The 21,065-nt window shown below is 38.1% G+C and overlaps 1 protein-coding gene across 1 annotated transcript in view; it reads right to left on the bottom strand.

Annotated features, from left to right (window-relative positions):
• TRIP12 (thyroid hormone receptor interactor 12) overlaps positions 1-21,065 on the bottom strand; it is a gene marked incomplete at its 3' end in the record, with an annotated part of 68,351 nt that overhangs the window by 11,170 nt on the left and 36,116 nt on the right. Inside the window, exons 4-21 of the mRNA XM_010021242.1 lie at positions 20,675-21,065; positions 13,593-13,698; positions 12,207-12,343; positions 11,161-11,244; positions 9,663-9,758; positions 8,497-8,645; positions 8,126-8,161; positions 7,942-8,037; positions 7,425-7,517; positions 7,126-7,287; positions 5,357-5,425; positions 5,089-5,254; positions 4,175-4,292; positions 3,877-4,033; positions 3,338-3,491; positions 2,578-2,806; positions 1,664-1,782; positions 617-824 (exon numbers count right to left, since the gene is read on the bottom strand). The exon at positions 20,675-21,065 is cut by the window's right edge and continues 430 nt beyond it. Of these exons, the coding sequence (XP_010019544.1) occupies positions 617-824; positions 1,664-1,782; positions 2,578-2,806; positions 3,338-3,491; positions 3,877-4,033; positions 4,175-4,292; positions 5,089-5,254; positions 5,357-5,425; positions 7,126-7,287; positions 7,425-7,517; positions 7,942-8,037; positions 8,126-8,161; positions 8,497-8,645; positions 9,663-9,758; positions 11,161-11,244; positions 12,207-12,343; positions 13,593-13,698; positions 20,675-21,065 (2,570 nt within the window). The remainder of the gene's footprint in view (positions 1-616; positions 825-1,663; positions 1,783-2,577; positions 2,807-3,337; positions 3,492-3,876; positions 4,034-4,174; positions 4,293-5,088; positions 5,255-5,356; positions 5,426-7,125; positions 7,288-7,424; positions 7,518-7,941; positions 8,038-8,125; positions 8,162-8,496; positions 8,646-9,662; positions 9,759-11,160; positions 11,245-12,206; positions 12,344-13,592; positions 13,699-20,674) is intronic.

Below are 21,065 nucleotides of genomic sequence, written 5' to 3'. Positions count from 1 at the left end.
ATAAAGGCAAACTGTGTAACGCTGAAGTAATTTATTACTACAGAAGATTTTAATTCTACAAGTGTTCAAAATGATTGTGTTCCAACAAAATAACTTAAGGATGACTTCTTTTTCCTCAAGTCTCCAGAAGAAAGGAACCATGCACCATAGCTGTCATTTCTCTGAAAGATTCACTCTGTCCTCAAGAGTTACATGACACTACAGCTGTTGCTCTTGGCATTCCCCAGCCTATCCCCAAACAGCAGATTGTTTCATAGCATTACATTGTAATTATCGGGTCAGTAGTCTTTTGTTTCTTTAACATTTCATATAAAATGAGCAAAAACTGCCCATTGATAGCTTCAACATCACTCCATTTTAGCTCCTTAAAGGAAACTACTACAGCAAAATGCAAATGATAATGTTGCAGTCCCGATCAGAAAACATTTAAAAAAAAAAAAAAAAAAAAAAAGGCAAAAAACACCCACAAAAAAGTCCACACCAACCACCACCACCCCAAAACCCACACAACCACCACCACCCCCCAAACAAACACAAACAAAAAAATCCCTCAAACCACAAACACCAACACAAGCATCCCAACAGATTGCTTTTCCACAACGAAAAGTGCACTTACCCTTGTGGGCTCAGATCCAAAGAATCCTCCCTGCTGTGTTGCAAGCTAGGAGAGCCCAAATCTGCAGCTGCATTACTGGCAGCAGTGGCTGTTCCAGTACTTATTGTTGTAGTGGTACTGAGTGTTCCTGATCCATTAGTGCATACTTTTGGTGGGCTTGTTAGCAAAGCCTCAGACTCTGCCAAGTTTTTCACTTGGTGCATCACCCCTTTGCAAAAGAAGAAATGTTTGTTTGGTGGGTTAGTTTGGTTGTGGAGGTTTTGGTTGGTTAGTTGCTTGGGGGTTTCTTTGTTTAGTTTTGGTGTTTGTTTTGGGGTTTTTGGGGGGGTTGGTTTTTGTTCTGTTTTGGGACAGGAGGTATGTGTGAGCAGGGACAAAGGTGTTTGAAAAGATAGAATTCTGTTACTCAAACCTCTGTTTTGACTACAGCAGCACTGGCTCACCGCACCCATCAATACTAAGTTTTAAAAGCAGTTGACTTATTTCTTAAAAAAGTTAACCTACAAAGTTTCACTAAAAAAAAAAAACCAAAAAACAAAAAAAAAAAAAAAAACAACCAAAAAACAAGCAAAAAGCCACACCCACAAAAAAAAAACCGAACAAAAAAAAAAAAAAACCACCACCCCAAAAACCCACATACACAACAGCAGCACAGACAGTAGCTAAAGAAACCCCAAAATACCCAGTGGATTAGGACAAATACTTTCTGCAAGAGATTCATCAGTTTTGTCCAGTACAACTACCCATGTAATTTCAGCAAGCCAACTTCACCTAGTTCACTAGCATTTAGTAAGCCTGTACAAACTTGCTTCAGATTCAGAAAAAAACCAAGCTTGCCTCCTCCGGAGTCTTGGTCAGCTCCTCCCTAGTCATATGAGGATAGCTTGCATGGCCTTTATTATTGAAGAACAATATTAACTTTTTAGAGCTTGGGGGTGAGGGGGGAAGGGAGGATAGAGCAGTGGGTTAAGGATATGGATTCTACACACAAATGCTTTTGAAATAGTAAATAAGGTGGGAAGAGGGGAAAAAGACAGATAGATTTACCTTCTCTTCTGAAGTAAACACTAAAAATGTCAGGTAACTTTTGCATTAAAATCTCTGCCATCTGCAGGGCTCCAACTACTATCTTAAGGTCTTGACTTGACAGCATGGAGGCAATATGACTAAAACAGATAATTTATTAGAATTAGGTTGGTCTTTTCATTTTTTGCATTTTTTGCCTTCTTATTTTTTAATCAAGTCAGTTACTCTTGCACACATAGTAATGGAAACTGAATGCAAACAGATTTCATTGTGCTTTTGTAAAAGCTATAAATACAAGGACTTTGAAAGTCCCCTTCCTGCCTAAATCACTTGTACCAAGTTTTGATATGTGACATAAAGGACAGTTTTCTTCCTGTAAAGAACATGATGTTACAGAACTCAGTACTGCTTTTGAGAAGCTAGTCAGTTTATTTTCTAATTGCATCCTTTTATCTAGATCCCTAATTTTATGGTATAACATGTAGAAGAGGTTTCATGAACAGAACTTACCAGCTGAATGCCATGAGAGTCTGTTACTGTTCACAGTCTATTACCTCAAAAGTCATCTTGCCAGAAAATTTTATAGGCAAGTTTTAGAAATCAGGAAAACAGTCAAAGTTAGACATTGCTCATACATACAGCCATATAGGCAATATAAGTTTCTAGTAAGAATGCTGTCATGGTTTTGACTGCTACAGCTGAACCCAGGACAAACACCCAGAGTCAGCACCTACTGAAAAGTCTAAGATGCAAAATATTCCTGAAGAGCTGGCGGCCTCAGCTTTTGGAAAATAAGGAAGAATTTAAAAGCATGATTTAAAAAAAACAAACAAAAAAAAAAAAAAAAAAAAAACACCAAAGCATTCAAAAAGAGTAAACAAGTTTGAATTGTAAAAATCAAAATTAATTTCATTTGCAAGGGTTAATGAACCAACCTTGAAACAGCATGGTTTTTCAGCACATCCTTCAGAAGTTCAGCATCAGCAAAATAAATTATCCTAAGAATTGCTCTAAGGCACTTGTGTCTAACAGCAGGTCCAGCTGAAGAACTATATACTTCATAAAGAACACCAAACAGTGTTTTGATAAAGGATTTTGCCAGTTCTGGGTCTTCTTTCATTAGCTGTGCTCGGGCATCATCCTTCTTCAATTCTGAATGTCCACCTGTAAGAAATTGTGCAACAAATCACTGTGCAGTTCTTTACATCTCTGATGGTTACTGTCTTTTGTTAAAGCTGAATTAGTTTAGCTCTTGAATTGAAAAGATATAAAGAACCAGAAGTCAAACTGATGGCAAGAACGTAGGTACAAATCTTCCCTCTTTCAAGGAGTTAAATTTTTTTTCTTCAATTTTCTTGTATATTTCTGTACAATACTAAGAAGTCCGCACACAGTCTTTGTGAAATAAAAAAGCTGTATGGACAAAACTGTTTCAGAAAATCCCAAAGCCAGGACTACCTCCAGTTCCCCACACAATTCAATGCATTTTCAGTTCCCAGGAAGGGAGTTTACATGTTAAAAAGAATACATTTCAACAGTTATTTTGTTGTAAAGCTGTCTTCATCCATGTAAATAAGAACAGTTTGATGTTCCACAGAAACCATAAGAAGTATATGCAAAGTAGAAGACTGTTGCATAACTCAGCACAACTTAGCCATAGCTAGAGACACCAGCTGTTTCCTAAGCTGTACTTACTAGTGTTGGTATTGGCTAAAGGGTTTGGTTTTCGCTGAATGGCACGTGCTGTTCCAGTATCCTCATTTATTTGCTGCATAGAGTTAAAATCAATAGTGTAGACACGCCCAAGTGTAGACAGGCTTATCTCATCCTCACCAACCTGATGAGCTGCCTAAAAACAAGGAAGAGTTTGAAGTTAAAAAAAAAAAAAAAAAAATTAAAAAAAAAAAAAAAAAAAAAAAAAAAAAAAAAAAAAAAAAAAAACAACACGACAAATAGGAACCTATATGAAAAGTGAAGAGAGGGGCAACACAGTAGGGGAAACAACATTTGACAAAAATACAGCAAGAACAGCAATCAAGCTATTCAGCTATTACTGAATGCCAAAATACTGCCACATTACAACAGGAGGTTTGAGGAAACTTGTGCTTCTTACTCAGAAAGAACAAGGCTGGTATTTTCAGAGCCATAAAGAGAGCACTCAATTCCCTATTGAGACGAGTACAACCGCAGGCATATTAAGAAAACATTACCGCACAAATGTGTGGAATTACTACCTCTATTATTCGACTATCAATCCTGTTATAGGGATGCCAGAGGCCCCTGTCATCTCGCCACTGCCATATTGCACCGTCTGTATTTTGCGCATTTCCTTTCTTCAGCATAGTATCAACAGCAAAGATGCCCTCTTTTGGCAGGCAAGGCATCAGTTCACTGCAAAGAACATTAAAACACTATTTTACTAGAAGTATATAATAAGTCCACCTAAGCTGAAACCTGTTTACCTTCATTTCAGAAGAGTTACAGATTTTAACATACCAACTAGACCCAAACCTCAGGGCTTGCATAACTTACCAGATAAGAGAAGTAAGCTCATAAAGTTCTTGAGGACTTCGTGGAACAAGGTCAATTTGTTCTTGACAACTCCCATTTGAGGCTCCACAAAGGAGGAAGTGAAGCGTTTCTGCAATATCTATAGAAATTATTATTCATGAGATTGCCCCTATCAGAATATGGGCTCCGTTTTGTGCTGGACACTGTGAAGTCACAGTGAAGAGATAGTCACTGCCCAAAGCAAACAAACAGTAGACAGTAAGACAAAAGCTATCTGTTTGAATGTTAAAAAGTGTGTTTGTTCTCAGGTCTGGGGTTTGTGAGGTTTTGGGGTTTTGTTTTGTTGGTTGCTTTGGGGTTTGAGGTTTTTTGTTTGGTTAGGGGTTTTTTTTGTTTTGTTTTTTTCTGGGTATTGTTTGGTTGTTTGTTTTCCTTTAAGGGACATCGAAGGAGGAAATATCACTCAATATACAGGGCACTGAATAAAACAAAAACATACATGGCAGTTGAAGTGACAAGTCAAAATTTATGAGATTAAAAGAAAATGAATGCGAACTAAGACAGCTACAGAGCAGCTATTTTTCTTAATGTTTTCTCTTAGGAGAAGTCCTTAAAATCACGTTTCGCCCACCTGGTAAAGACTACAAAAAGAATTATTCAACTTGCATTGGAATGAGAGTAAATTGTGCAGCTAAGACTTGAAGGTAGGCAAACACCTCACTGACAACAGCTAGAGACAGGAAAGGGGAGAAAAACCCCTCAGAAAAAAAATGAATTTCAACAAGCTTGACTGAATTTTGTATCCCAGGGAGGCAGAGTAAGAGAGAAGAACACAAAGAATACAATATTTGTCTAATCAAGTGTACAGAGTTCCATATTGACTGTAGACGTTAACTTAAATAGGTCCCCAAGTATATGAAAGAGTAAGAACTCACTCTGCTTCATAAGTTGGACTGCAAGTGTAGGGCAGTTGGAGCACATTAAGGAAAACATGCGCACCACCATGATGAACATTCCTGAGCTCAGGATAGGAGGCGTCACTACCAAGAGTTGCTGGATATTTGTTAACAAGTCCTTGGAAGCAACCTGCTGGAGCAAGTTCTTCAGGAGGGAACAGCAAAATTCAAAACATTAGTATTTGAAAGGTAAGCCTTTAGGAGAAACTGAAGGAGGGAAGAAGGAAACAAAACCCCACACCCTTACCTCCTCATGCTGGAAGTTGTCCACTAGCCGTGCGAAACAGAGACAAGTGCTTTCAACAGACTTTTTGTCCTATTATAAACACACGCACACAAAAAAAGAAAAGTTAAATATTTGTTTGAAATAAAATATTTGAATTTCCACCGGATTATCCTGCAATTTTGAGGCATTCATAAAATTTCTCCAAAAAGGCCAGCTGAATCACATTTTACAGAATATTATGGCTCTGAATTTCAAATTCATTGATACAATCTAAATTGACCTCCTGATATGGCCGTGGCTCCTGCATATTCCCTGAGAAACACCTCACACTTGCAACACAAATACCTTTAGGGACCTTTAGAGATGAATAAATGGATTTATAACATCCTTTTAGGATTCTACAAGGAGGAAACAAATGGGAAGAAAACTACAAAGCCAAAGCAACAGGAAATATAGATAATAAGCAGGAGTGAAGACTACTGTTCTACGGACTCCATGAAGCCTGATTTTTATAAACATGCAGCGCAGCCAAGACAGCAAAACCAAAGACACCAAGATAGCAAACATTCTTCTAAAAATAGCTCTAGTTAAAAGTTCACTGAAGCAATCAAAAAAGTCCCTCTGAACATAATAAAACACTTTTACTGAAAGGGTGGCTGAACACTGGAAGAGGTTGCCTGGAGAGGTTAAGTCAGCTGGACATGCTCCTGGGTACCCTGCTCTAGTTGACCATGCTTAAGCAGATAACTGAGAGGTCCTTTCCAACCTCAATTATCCTGTTAAGAGCCAACTCAAGATTTTTTTTTCTGCCAGAAAAATTCCACTTCAAAATTTCTTGACATCTTACTTTTGTGGGCTGTAGCTTCTCTTCAGAGAGCAGGAGTGAGTACTTGTCACTACTACTGCTGAGAATGGTGCTTCCTGTTTCCAAAGCACCATCTAAAGCCAACATTTCACTTCTGTGAAGCTGCCTCAAAGATTCAAGTAGTCTCTCAGCAAGAAGATGTTGGCAAAATTAAGAATAGCACAAGAATACACAGAAACATTACCTGGAATCTTCCATTTAGTTGCATTTGTTAAGGAACAATACACTCTCGCCTTTTTTACATTTTTAACATGGATCTGCTAACCAAGTAGTATATCCAAATCTCTTTTGGTGCAACAGTCATTGTGAGTGCTCATTTATGAAGGTAGCAGCATTGTAGGACAGGTAGATCTTAGAAGTCCCATGATTTAGGATTCATCACTTCAAACTACTGTGCAAGAGTAGGAACTTCCTTTTTAAAAAGCCATAAGCCCTCCCAAAAAGTCATCTGGATGAAGGGGAAGGGTGTGTGACAGCATTGAAATTGAAGCTTTTCTGAGTTTGAAAAGGGAGGGAGCCTTGTAACCCACTTGTTAAAAGGAAAAAAAAATAAAAATAAAAAACCGGGGCGGGGGTTGGGGACGACACACACAAAAAAGCCCACCACAACCAGAACAGTAATGCTACTGGATTTCCTCTTACAGATGGGCAACAAGGACTACAAACCTGTTATTACTCATGCCCTAAATTAATTTCTCATTTTTCAAAATTAATAGGGATGTCATGAATCCTTACATTACATTTACAAAAAACAACAGGTCCATATGAATGTTAGAATATCACAACTTGACAGTATAGAAACTTCAAGGCAATTACCACATTGCAAAGCCAAATGATATACAACAAAGAACTAGATACCTGAAGGCAACTTTATACTACTTTCAGGTCAAAAATCACACCTTTTCATTTTATAATAGCTTCTTACCTGATGGGTTAACCTTTGTGTAAGCAGCGGCAAAGAGTCTGCCACAAAGTGAAACTCATCAGGTGTTATACTCTGGCAGCAGTTGGCAGCAATAGCTAGTGCATTCCTCTGCGCATTTATACTGAAGAACTCCAGATACAGCAAACAGTCTGCCAACCCACCCTATAATAAAATGAACAAACATTATTACTCTCAGTACTGCTAAAAATCACAGAAACTTGTTTTCCTATTTCATCTTCACAGACAATCAACAAGATGTAGAACTGGTAGAGGTAAATGTGCTTTCTTTTTTTACTTACTGCCTGCAGAATGGCTTTACTATGCCTCCGTGATAACATCTCCAAAGCTGTAAGCGCCTGCTCTGCCACATCAATGCACTGAATAACTTGCAACTACAAGAAAACAAGAAAGCTTGTAGATCAATTTCTAATCAGTGTGTAAGAATAATAATCTTCATTAACACATGGACAATTAGCCTGTACTAAGACACATATGCTAATGCAGCTGCACTCCTGGCCGTAATCAAGCTAGCCAGTGTAAGGCTTTATCAGCTATATAGCTACTCCAAGAGTTATCAGTTTTTATAATTACATAGTATCTTTGCAACACCAATCAGACAAAGTTCTCAGTGAATCAGATAGGTTTACTCTTTGTTAACACCCTTACTGAAAAGCACTGTTTTTAAAAGCTGTTCATGCATTATGCATTATCTTGTAAGCTATGAAGAGAGACATTAGCTTAATGCTATATGCTGAAGTTAAAACAAAAGATAAAATCCCCTCAGATAAGTTTATCACTCTTTTGATTTCATTTTACCTTTTCCAAGAAGACAGGAATTGCATCTACCACTACAGCAGATGACCTGGGAAGTGCTTCCATCATATATGTTAAGGCCCGACATGCATGGTTCATCTATTAAGCATACAGATATTTGGTTTTAAATAGAGATGATACTCTTCTGTATTTCAAAAAAATTTCTTAAACATCACAAATGACTTACAATGTCAAAGTTGTGCTCCATCTGCAGCAGTGTTATCTGGTTTTTAAAAAAAAAAAAAAAAAAAAAATCAAAAGAATTGTTAGTTTTGTAAGAAGTATCTACATATCAACGTAAAAAGGGCACAGATCAGCACTGTAACTTTTGACTCAGGACTCTGAATTTTCAAAAGAGCTACTACCTATTCTTGAGCCAATTAATTGAAAGAATTAATAGGAGTATCAAAATTTAGCAAAACATGGTCTCAAAAATCAGATAAGATACACATACATACACACACATACATCTAATTAAGTATAGATAATAAAGAATATTTAAGGAAGGTATTGAGTAAAATAATATAATCCTTCAATAGAAATATATTTAATTTTTACCAAAGCTGGTACAACACTCTTGACTGGAAATCCTCCTAATGTTTCTTCATTTCCCATTACCAACAGCTGGCACATCTCAATCACTGCCTGGAGCTGCTGACTTTCATCAGTGGCTTGAAGACCTTGTAAAAGCTGCTGAGCTTTAGAACCTAGATATCCAGAAAAAGAGTAGGAAAGAAGATGTTAGAAAATATAAGTGTTCAAGAGAATTGTTACGTTATACTTCTGCCAGAGTGGAAGACCAGAGATAGTTTGCTTTCCTCTGTATTTGTAGTTTCACTTCCTTTCCCTGTCATAAGAAGGGGGGGATAGAAAAGGGAGGCAAAAATCTCACTCTTGGCTGTCTTTCCAGTACAGACTGATCAGCACAGGGAGTCCACCACACTGCACACCATAGCCATCTTGCCAACCTATAAGCAGGTACCATAACTCACACCACTCCACCTTTATAAAGCAAAGGACTTTTCAACACACCCCCTGGACATTAAAGCACATGGAGTACCCATGAGACCCCATCCTCCTCTTGGCAGGCAGTATAACAGTCCGCTTTCGGCTCTCCTGGGAAGCCAAACAGACTTGAACTAGAATGTACACATCTTATTCACCTGCATAATGCAGACATGGTGGAACAAGAATAAGGACCCATGTTTTCTCACTGACTCGCTGTCTTAAGGCAGTTATTTGTCTGAAGCTTAAAGACACTTTTGAAACTATAAACAATATACCTTAGAACTGACATCTGCTAGTAGTTTCAAAGCTAAATTAAGCATTTGTTTAAAGCTAGCAAAAAACCCAAGGGTATTGGACAGGTCTTTTGTTAAGCAGCCCATCATGCAAAAGAAAAAGATAAGAAAGGGGTGAAAAAACAAGAACCCTCCCTTCCCCACCTAGAAGGGAACAAGATGCCCCCCCAAAAAAGGGGGGGGGGAAAAAAAAAAAAAAAAAAAGGAAAGAAATGTAGCTAAAGCAGATTTCTCTTCCTTAGAGAAAGACAAGCAAATTAATATTGTTGACCAGAGGTCTAGCACTATCATGACATACACATTTCCAACATGTACAATATGTTAAACTATGAAGCTAATACAAATATTAGCATTTACTAGTGGCTGAATTCTACTAGTCTGGAAGTGGAAAGAATTAAGTCAAATTAGACAAACTTTGCTTACTAGCTCCACTTCCAATTGTCCTGTGGAAGAGCTGCGACATCCGAGGACCAAGAGGGCCAAACAGGTGAGGAGGAAGACCCCTAGCCTCTAATAGAGCTAAAAGCAAACAGAGGATAACAGCCATCGTCAAAGCTTCTACATATATTTTTAAAAGTTTAAATTCCATGATGTTATAATTTAAGATTACTAGAATTTTGATACTTTAAGAAAGAAGAGTTAGAATTAGATGACTGCAGCTACCTCGATTTCTTAAAAACATCAAATAGATGACCTTTAGGGAACAAATGACTCTTTTGTATGCATCAGAGCATGAAGGCCCTTTAAGAAGTCACCCACTGAGTTTCCAGTCATACATCTCTCAGAACAAATCTGGTCTACTAGGTCATTTTAAGTCTAGATCTAGACTAGCAAATACACCAGACTAATTTCAAATCTGAACTCAAACGACACAGAATAGGTTAAGCATATAGTCACATTTTCAGGATCTGAATGGCACTGTAAGTCTGGAAAAAGAAAAAGGAAAAAAAAAAAAGGACACTGAAAAAAGCTTTACTTGCTGATAAGCAGGAGAGGGAAAAATTCTGCTAGGTATTAGGGTTTTTCTGGTTTTGTTCTTAAACACTTTTCAGTAGTGTTGCTTAAGCTAGACTAGAATGAGTGATTCTGATTTTTAATGTAGCAACTGTAACTACTGCTGATCAATACACTAATAATTAATAGTAAAAAACAATTTAGCTCAATATTCCTAATGCATACCTATGCTTACAGAGGACTATAAGCAAGTGAACTGGTAGTGACACAGCACTCATTTCCACTTAAGCATCCAGATTAACTGAAATCTGTCATGTGCAAGGCAAATCCTTATTTCAGAACTCCTTGCAAGGTAGTGGTAAAATCATTTAAAACAGTTGCAGAGTTTATACCTGTCTGTACTCTCAGACTTTGAGAGACCTCAATCCTTTAGCCCAAGCACAAAAGCAGGCATTTTAAGAACGTTTAGATTTTGTCTGGTCAAAGCTTACAGCAACATGGGTATCAATGACAAGCACAAAACATGTTATCCAGAAACAGGCAGGGTAACAGTAGACCTAACCTGGCTTGATAACTGAAAACCTTCCTGCAAAGACTTATTTTCATGTTTGAACTCACACACTTAATAGAACTGAGTTCAGTTCTCTCCCCCTACTTCCTCCTGAAAAGTCATCAACAATAGTATATTGTACACCATGTAAGCAAAGGACACTATGCTACCTCTCTAGACATCATTTCCAAATTCTTGCATCTTCAGCAAATTAAGGCTTGAAGTCCATACTTCAGAACTGCCATAAGCAAAGCAACACATTCACAGATGAAAAAACAAGATACAGCCCTCTGATTACATATAATACAGAAATTTCCCCGCTACATACAATACAGATTTTTGGGTAGGTATGGCTATTTATAGGCTGCAAGCAAAACAAAAAACAAAAAAATAATAGTGAATTAGTAACTTTTATACCTTGTAGTCTTCCCATCTCAGAATCATCTGACTCACTTTCTCCAGAGGTTGTCATACCTACAGCCCCAGCAACAGAACTAGAAGCTAAAGAAATAAAAGTAGAGATTAATGCAAGTTAAAGTGCCTTTAAAGCTACAAAATCCAAATAAATTCCACCATCAAGGAAAACATCCGCCATCAGAAGTGCTCTGCATTTAATATTGCCATCATACTTCTGTACAATTGTCACTTTAAACAGACCAGTCTACGGGTCTAATACTTCCCAAAGGCTGAAGAGAGAGGTTATATCAACACAAGAGAATGGAAAAAAGAAAAAAAGAAAAAAGAAAAAAGAAGTACACCTAGATCAGTAAATTGTCTTTCAAAGACATTTACCTGTATCCTTAGTAAATATACACTTTTCTTACTTGAGTGTAGTGCTGCACTTAGTTTACATTAATTCTGAGGTTTTGTACTGATGTAGCTAGCTTTATGCAGCACACATTTGAGATGTTCTACAGTCCAGCCTAATTGCTGGAAAATGACTTTGAACTCACTACTGATTAGGACCAGATGATAAAATTAAGTACCATGTAATAAGACTGTGCAAGTAAGAATATTTAACTTGGTTACAAATTTCTCCAGTACAGACATGTTTGCAGTTTCAACAGAAAACTTGTAGAATATTTATGAGTGTAAACAAAAGACCTTTTACAGGTAAATGCATGCCTTCAGTATTCTGAGCAGTCTGGTGTCTCTTCAGTCGTCATTACAGTGATTTGTTTAGCATCAGCTGAAGTTACTTTTAAGAAAAACCAACTGTAGATGCTGAAAATTATAGTTAGGAGACTACCAAAAAACCATAACTGAAATACGTACCAGATATCCAAGAAATCAGATTCAAAAGTAAAGGCCCGTCTCACTCAAAAACCTTCAAGAATCACTTGAGAGCTGTACCAGCTTAAATAATTTCTACCCACGATTTAATCCATTTAATTATTTTTAACAGCGAAGAAGTTTTTATCAGCATCTATACTAGAAGTGCTTCAGTTGGAATTTCTTCTTACCTGCAGCTCCCTGGGGAGCCTCATCTGTACGTGCAGCTGAAGAGTTAACTCCATCCTGGTTGTTGTCAGGATCAGCCATCTTCTCCTGTCGGCGAGCTTCAGCTGCTCCTCTTTTGCCCAGGCCAGAGCCTCGCCGACTAAAGATTCAAAAAACAAGTTATCAGACCTTATGAACTAAGATAAGAGATTTATTAATGTGAGACTACTCAGAACCACATAACATTTATGTAGATCACTACTACAAAGTTACACAAACTAATAGGTTTATGTAAGAATCAGTCTTCCCAAAGTTATCCAACTCTTCTTTACCCTCACTGCCCTGAACCATAGTGTTGATTTGTTTACTTGAATTACAGCTAGGACCTTACATTACACCTTTCAAGACAAGGCAGTCTAGTAGAATATAATTGTAAAAATGAGCAAGGATTAAAATGATCATTAGTTACAAATCACATACACATTTAGGTCTGATGACAGAGTGACTAGCTTTAAAGGAAGTTCTGAACTATTGAAAGCACAAAGAGAACTGTGATGATAAACCTGGTTTTCAGTGCCAGAACAAGTTTGAGGGAACGAGCCTTTCTAAATTTGTTTTCTTTTAAACACTACTGTTATCATCACTACAAATATATATGCCTACAAAGGAGGCAGTCAAGTTCAAATGCACACTTGACAACAGAATCAGACCTCAGAATCTTTTCTTATGACATGGAAAAGAAAAAAGTTATGCAGAAATTACTATATGTAGTTTAGGCTTAAGTAAAAAGCAGCTTGTTAAGGCTTCGTAACTCTAGCTTCACAATACATGCAACTACAAAAATTTTTTTGCACTGCAGGACACATTTACTTTCCCCTCCCATTTAATCTACCAGCTGTTTATAATTATTAATTCAGAGCTAATTTTCCCCTGCATCAGAAAGCATATTAAGTACTTAGATATTTGTAGTGTTGTTCAGATACAGTTGCTGACAAGCTGAGTCAGCTTAACTATGTACACTATTGAAAGGGACTCCTGTGTGGTACTATCAAATCTTTTTATTTTTCAGAAGTAATTTTATTATTCATGATGGACAGTAGTTTAGCACTCTGTGTTTACTATCTTTTTAAAAACACCTCCCTAAGAAAGAATTACTTAAATCTGTGGTACTGTCTCTGGATGTTTCCTTCCCAACACTCTGCCAACTCACGGACTTACTAAAGGTGCGATGTGACACATTCTATGCACTCTCCATGACACTGGTGTACAGAATAAGCCAGAAGGCCTGAAAAGCTACAGCAGCTTCTACAATAGCAAAGCTAGAGATGGACCAGGCCAGTTTCCATGCCTGAAATTGACATAAATATCAACCCACTGCAGTAACCACATTTCACTATGTAAAGTTTTACCTGGTGCTAGCACAGGAGCCCGTGGTCTTTTGCCGTGTGCTCCGCCGCAAACTGGGGAGCTCAGCAGGTGGTGATTCACTGCGCTTCTTTGTAGATTTTCTGAGACCTATATAACATGTAAAAGAATTGAGAGGAAATCAGTCTTTAAATACACAGCAGTTCTACAAAGAAATGAAACTTCTGTGTACAGGAAACTTCAATGCAGAAGAACAGCTTCTACATAAGAAGCACGATAAGCCCATCTGCTTTTAGTTGCCTTACACCAAGCTGCTCTACTAGTAAAAGAAAGGTTCAGAAATTTCCTTTTACTCCTTAAGTAATATTAAACATACTGAACTCAAACTTGTTACCTAGACACCTTTTCCTAACCTACACATTATAGTTATAGAAGAGCTTCAAAGTCTTTCTCATGATAAACAGTTTTCACATTATGGGATACAAGTATTATTTCCACATGTCAGTGGTCAAAACACTTAGAATAAAAATTAAAAACTAAAAAAAGATGCATTACCTTTATCTACAGAGAGGAAAAAAAAATACATTGTGGGAGAAGGCAGCTGTGGTTGCATCTGTCTTCCTCCACCAAAAAATAAATCTGTGCACATAAACTTACCACTAGCTGAATCATAATTTTTTAGTCAGTTTTATTCAAATTAGTATGGCTTAACACTAACTGCCTTAATTCAAAACCATGCTCCCCTTCAAGAGTCAATCACTGCCAGTGTTGAATCTGTCATGTAGTATTTGCATTCTTCTTTCAGCTACATCCCTTCAGCCCTTATCACTGTCATAAGGTCTTCCTTGATGTAAATAATCAAGCAGCATATCTTCACAGCTTTGGAAAAGAAGTTCTCAAGTTTTTTTAATTTGGAAGTATTTGCATTGTTGAAGACTGACATTAATTCACTCTAGGTTATGAAGCCATTATTTTGATTACATCCCACTGCAGAACCAGGCAAAATCTTAAACACACAATAAACCTATGCAGTACAGCATTTTCTGATGATGAGCAAGCTTACTATCAGGCTTAAATATCCCATGACATCTTCTAAACTAGAAGGTTGATAATCAAAGCATCAAAAATTTAAAATCCTTACAAGGCCCAGCTTGACATTTCAGTCATGTGTCTCCCACCCCACATCTACAATAAATAAATAAAATGAGAACCCCATAACATTCAGTTTAGGCATACTATTACTAGAACAGATGTAATTAATTTTGAGGAGAAAGATCACTGCTCCCTCTTCTGACAACAATGCAGAAATAAAGCATATTTAAATGAGCAATGTTTTTTGAGAACAGTACATATCAAACTGGCTCCTGTCTATTTCCTTAATCGTAAAGCATTCCAGGAATGCTGAGCTGTGATACCAAGGGATGAAATGATAACTATGCAGCTTCTGACTGGATATTTAGCAGAAAAGGGAAAGTGATCTGAAAAGCTATTACTGACCTGGCCAATAGTCTGTCCTTTCAAACACAATACTGTATTTGACCTAGTAACACAATGCTGCATGCAGTTAAGTTCCATGCAGATAAAGGTTAACCTGATATTCATGCATTTACTACACACCTGGCTTACTAACTTAAGAAATTTGGCAACCTTAAGAAAACATGGTTCTGTATTTAACAGCCACCATGCAACAATCTCAAGCAGGCCAGCCAGTTGAATTTTCAGATGGTCTATCTATAGGGAAGAAAATGCTTAATTTTTTTCAAATATTGAAAAAAGCAGTGGCATTTTTACTATGTATGCTTTCTAACCAAAAATTTAAGTAGAAGTTTCTACAATATAAATACACAATGACCCCAACCATATTTACATACAGTAAGACACTTGCAGTGGGGGCGGAAGGAGTGTGTTACAAAGTATATACAAAACAAGTCTGAAACAGTTGCAGCAGGCTCTCATGCCATAAGCCTCTCAAGTACAAGAAGATACAACAGAACTCCCCTCTTAGCTGGTGGTACTCTACACTAGAAAGTACATGCTTTTCACTGGCACTGGGTACAGCACTGTATCACTGCACAGATAATGTGTTACCACTCTGAGTTCATATTACATACATGGAAAAAGTAAGCTACCCCAAACCTGCAACAGCATGGTGAAATTCTAAGCGCAATGTGCTTTTGCTTGACATTTAGAATAATAAGTTAATCACCCTGTTAAAGTTCACTGGAAAAATATACAAATGTTTTAATTGTTTATGTCAGCATACCACTTTCACTTCAAATCTGTGGGTACTCATTTTCAAGTAGTCAGACCTAAATATTAAATAACTCCATATCAGCTTAGTAATAGTGTATCAATGAGACACCACACAACCACTCAAGTGAAGTAAGACTGACATATCAAAATCAGATTTCTGCTAAGGGCAAAGGTTTCACGAAACAACAGAGCTTACTGTTGTTTAACAGTATGATACACTCGCTCATGACTTACTGTCCCCAAACCAATCCCAAGATGCACAAAGTGCACACCCGATACACACTTTCCTGTTCTCTAAGTATTCTGCCAGTTAGGTGAGCTGAGCCTGCTTATTAACACAGGTCAGATGAGCACAGATTCCATGAACCAGTAGGGCAATGAAGCCATAAAATGGGTTGTCCTTTTCTTTGAGTCATTAAATTAGCTGAGCCATCTCTTTAAACTGAATTCATAGAATCATAGAATGGTTTGGGTTGGAAGGGACCTTAAAGATCATCTAGTTCCAACTCCCCTGCCACAGGCAGGGACACCTTCCACTAGACCAGGTTGCTCCAAGCCCCATCCAACCTGGCCTTGAATGCTGCCAAGATGGGGCAGCCACAACTTCTCTGGGCAACTTGCGCCACTGCCTCACCACCCTCAAGGTAAAGAATTACCTCAGTAAGAGGGTTTTAGAGAGTTTAGTTACCCAGTTACACCTTGGTGGACAAACTGCACAATACATCACAGCTTGAGTACTCAGAAAAGTTGAGCTCATTTTCTCCTGCTGCTCAGAAGAATATTCTACTTGTCAGATATTTGTGCATGTTTCTCTTTTCCCAAGTCTTTACTTCTCTACCTCTGCTTATGCCCTAACATCATATTTGCATGCCAAACACTCACGTTAATGACTCAGAAGGAAAATAGACCCAAACAGGCTAAACCTGAAACAGTGCAACCTAACAGAAATTAAACAACAACAAAAAGAAAAAATCTTTAGAACATTCTCACATTTAAGTGTGTTTACTGGTCAGCATTTTTTTAAAAGGCATTTTTTTGGCTGTGTGAGAGAACCAAGTTCTGAATGCAGCTGTACTGCATTCACTTATTTCAAGTATTACCCAAGCCAAAACAAAGTTAGTCAAACTTTCACAGTCCACAACCTGGAAAGCCCTTTATTTGCAGTTCAGAAAGATAATCAGTGGAGAGATACTTGCTAGGACTGGAAGCTTAGACTGGCTCCTGTATTGGGCCGCTCTCCTCCTCATGCAGTAAAGATGGTGAAAATAGCTGTGGCAGGGGAAGGCAAGACAGCCTCCTGTTATTTTAATGCTCCACCATTCCCTTCCCTCCGTACCAACTCAGACATCCCCAGCTCTTGATTGTAGCCCCACACAGCCCATCACTGCAATTAAACCAAGTATCTTCAACCTAGTCATCTATTTCCTCCACCCCAAATCCACAATTTTAAGGCTCAAACAACCATCACACAGACAGCATCGTCACCCACAGTCCCAAATAGGCTAATTTAGAGCTATTTTCAGATTCTTTTCTCCCTCATCTCTGCCAAATCCCTTGAAGACAGAAGTTATACACCATTCCTGGTCTGTGTTCGCCTTCATGTGGCTTTTCAGTATATCCCAATAACCTACCATGCCCCACCAAATCTTAAAGTGTTCGGTAGGGGCTTCTTAGTCAGGGACAGCTACCCTAAGTTACATTCCTCTCAGCATTGTCCCAGCCATCACTGCCAACTTCTTCCCACTTAAGGGCCACAAGAAACTAGACAAAGGACAGCAGAGATTTCCCTTATCAAGCTTGGGTTTATACTGTTACATAATCAGTGAACTGACCTGATTCACAACATTTTAAAAGCCTCTACAAAATATAGGGTTTGAAAGGGATGTAAAAATAGTCACATCCTCGCCCTCCCTGTCCAGAAATACCCAGCTACAAATAAAAAAAAAATTTTTTTTTAAAAAAAGGTGACAAACTTTGGTCTAGTCTATTTTTATTCTTCTAACAAATTCTATAGCTGTTTTTCAGTGATGCCACTGCTCAGTTAGACTGCTGCGTAGCTGAGGACTCTGAGTCACCTTCGCTGCGTTTAACACCTATTAATTATCCAGTGAGGACTGCAAAAGAAACCTCAGGGTATTCCCCTACAACATCTGAAAAGCTGAGGCAACCATGTCTCTCCTCATTCTTCTCATCAGTAGAGCAAGCCAGCTCAGCTCTTCAAGTTCTTCCTTCAAGGATCGTAACTACTAATAATTACTCTTATACTTCCTGAACTGTAATACCCAGAAGTGAACAGCATTGTATTTCTGTACATGAGTCTAGTGGACGGTGTCCCTACCAATGGCAGGGGGGTTGGAACTAGATGATCTTAAAGGTTCCTTCCAACCCAAGCCATTCTATGATTCTATGTTCATCAGAATTATCTTCCCTCTCCTCCCACTCTTCTTCCTAGAACCACTCCCCCTCCCCCCCCATATTTTTTCCCTGAACTTTTTGCAGCTCCTTACAGAATTATGATTGCATGTTTGTTTATCTTCCACTAATTTTATAAGCCCTATTTCAAACTTGTTTAAACATCTGTTTCACATTGTACCACTATACAAGCCTACTAAGTTTTAGCTTTCACTTTCTACCCCGGATTACTATGACTTCTAAAGACATGTTTCCAGGCAGAGGGGTGTACACCTCAGCAATTTAATCTAGACCACTGTTTCCCTTACTACTTCAGAAAGCCTTAGGGTGTTAATACTTGTGCCAAAAAATCACCTACTTCTGCTCCTTAATCCTCTAAGGGTACTAGCGTGCTACAGAAAATAAATTTTACCTTACTTATTCTTCCTTAAAAACCTACCCTGGACATATTTTCTTGACAATTCTCAGTATTAACCAAAATGTGTATTTTGTTACAGTTTTTCAATCTTGTCCCAGTATATTTGAGTTAGTGACACTGCATAACAGCCAAGTTTGGGGTTTTTTTTAAAAACAGGGCTAAGCTAACAATAGTCACTATTAATCCCAAGATCACTTCAATCTGTTGTCAAAGAGCTCTAATGCATTATTTGAAAGGCTGACACTATTTTAAAATGTCAGTTTAACACTTCTACTCTGAGTTCTTACTCATAGTGATACTCAGTACAATCACTTAATCTATGATATTCAATATAAATAACCACTGGAATAAGTTTTGCTGTAATCTACAGTAAAATAAAGAGGCATTAGACATTTCAGACTCCTTAGCATCACCTGTTAGCACTTTCCTCCCCAAACTGAGATGCCAGCTAAAGTAACTTTAACCTCTACCAAATGCCTCAGATCATGCTTTGTGCCCCCTACCAGTGACATACATACATACACATGCACTCCTACAAATCCATACTAACTTGGTTACGTGACATATACTCAAATGTATTAGTTCAACTCAAGTTTATCTTTTTGCAAAAGATGACTTTCAGGTCCTGAAAGAGCTAAAGCTAGTCAAGCTGGCTTTCTCATACGTTCTTTTCTTTGTAGAGACATTTAGGCTCATATTCCAAATGCTGTTTTTCAAGCTACTCAGCACACACACCCCCCTTACATTGTGCTATCCCACCCTTCCCCTTCTCACTCCTTGCCAAAGTTTTGTAACTTGTCACAAATTACTCTCTGCCTTCACCTTCTTGCTGTTCACTTGTTGGAGGTAAGTTCTCTCTCCTGCTTGTTGCTTTTCATCATAGCCACAAAATTGCCTGTAATAAGGACAGACCTAGCTAATAACTTGCTGATCCTTCCCACTTCCCTTTCAGTCCATCCTATGTCAATTCAGTGGGCTTTCGTCTGGGATTCATCACCCAGCAAGTCTTGAACCATGGAGCCGGTAGATAAAACCTTGCTATAAAGAAAGTAACTTCTCTCCCCTTCACCAATGCCATTCTTCATCAATGGTGTTAGGTCATTCCAGAATCAATACTCCAGTCCAGAACAAGCCTGTTAGGTCAATTAAAACCTATTTTGATTATACAGGAAGACATCCAGTTGCTCTTGTTTATTTCCTGCATTAGTACTTGCTATAGACACGCCCCAGTTGGGACAGGCTACTTGCAATCATGTCTAGATAAAGGAACAACCATAAGTAAACTTAGGAATCCAGCTTCTTAAATCAAGTTTTAGAGAATACATGCTATAAATAAATCACAGTACACAAAAGCAGCATAATGCATTTCAAAGAAACTTTTTTCAATGCAATATTGCCACAAGCATACCTACACAAGCAGGTGCTCTGCTTGGAGGCAGCCTGTACTACTTAGTGACAATGTCCAAGAACTGTAACTGCTATTCAAATTCAGCACCAGGACATATTTTGTAAGAACAATTTAAAAGATAAAGTGACTAACATCCCAGACAGTAAGTACACTAAGAATAATAAACTTCTAAACCTAAAGTAAAATCACAAGAGATTCTCGCAGTAAGGAAAAGCTAGGAAAGTGGACTTCAAACAAGAAACCACATTATCTGCTTATTTTCCAGCATTCGTCATTCCCACTTCATTACAGAAAGCTTAAGAAAATAAGAAAAAGAAAAATCTAACAGGAGGAATATAATCAAGAAAGTTTTACAGTGTGTGGGGTGGGTGCCCACCACAATATTATTTTGCATTTTTTTTTTTAATTGATTTGTGAGACAGAGCCACAACTTAAACTTACAGAATACTAACTGTACTATGATCATTTTCTTCAGCTGTGAACAGTTTCAGTCACAGCTTTACTTAAAAACTCAGCAGAGCACAGAATTTGAGTTTCTCTAGGAAGATCCCAAGAAGCCCAAAACCAACAGAAATATTTGTTCAGAAGACTTGCGTTTAAAACATATGTACTTCTTTTACAGAAGAACAACTTACTTGCTAGCTTAGCCTGTAGTCCTGAAGGTCCAGGTTTTGATGTCTCTGACTTGGAAGAGCCTGGTAGAGACAGTTTTGTTTTAGGGAGACTGACTTTTGGGCTGAATCGAGCAGCCCAATCAAACTTTGAAGAGCCACCTGTTTTACTCTGTTCTTTGTCTCTGCTACTCCTTCTTGGACTGGGGCTGGATGCAGAACGGGAACGTCTAGCTTTATTCTGGTCCTTTCCCTGTTTCACTCTGGCACCCTGAGGAACAGTAGAAGAAGCAGAGGCAACAGCAGAAGAGGAGGAGGATGTGGAAGCTGAAGAAGAAGAATCAGTGATGGTGCTACACCCAGCTTTGGCTGAGGTCACCGATTTTGAAGCCAGCTTGGAGAGTTTTGCTGACTT

Source organism: Nestor notabilis, unplaced genomic scaffold, assembly GCF_000696875.1.
Source record: "Nestor notabilis isolate BGI_N333 unplaced genomic scaffold, ASM69687v1 scaffold659, whole genome shotgun sequence".
In the NCBI taxonomy this organism is placed as follows: domain Eukaryota; kingdom Metazoa; phylum Chordata; class Aves; order Psittaciformes; family Psittacidae; genus Nestor; species Nestor notabilis.
The sequence above is the reverse complement of the archived record's forward strand: the minus strand, read 5'-3'. Positions and strand labels throughout refer to the sequence as shown.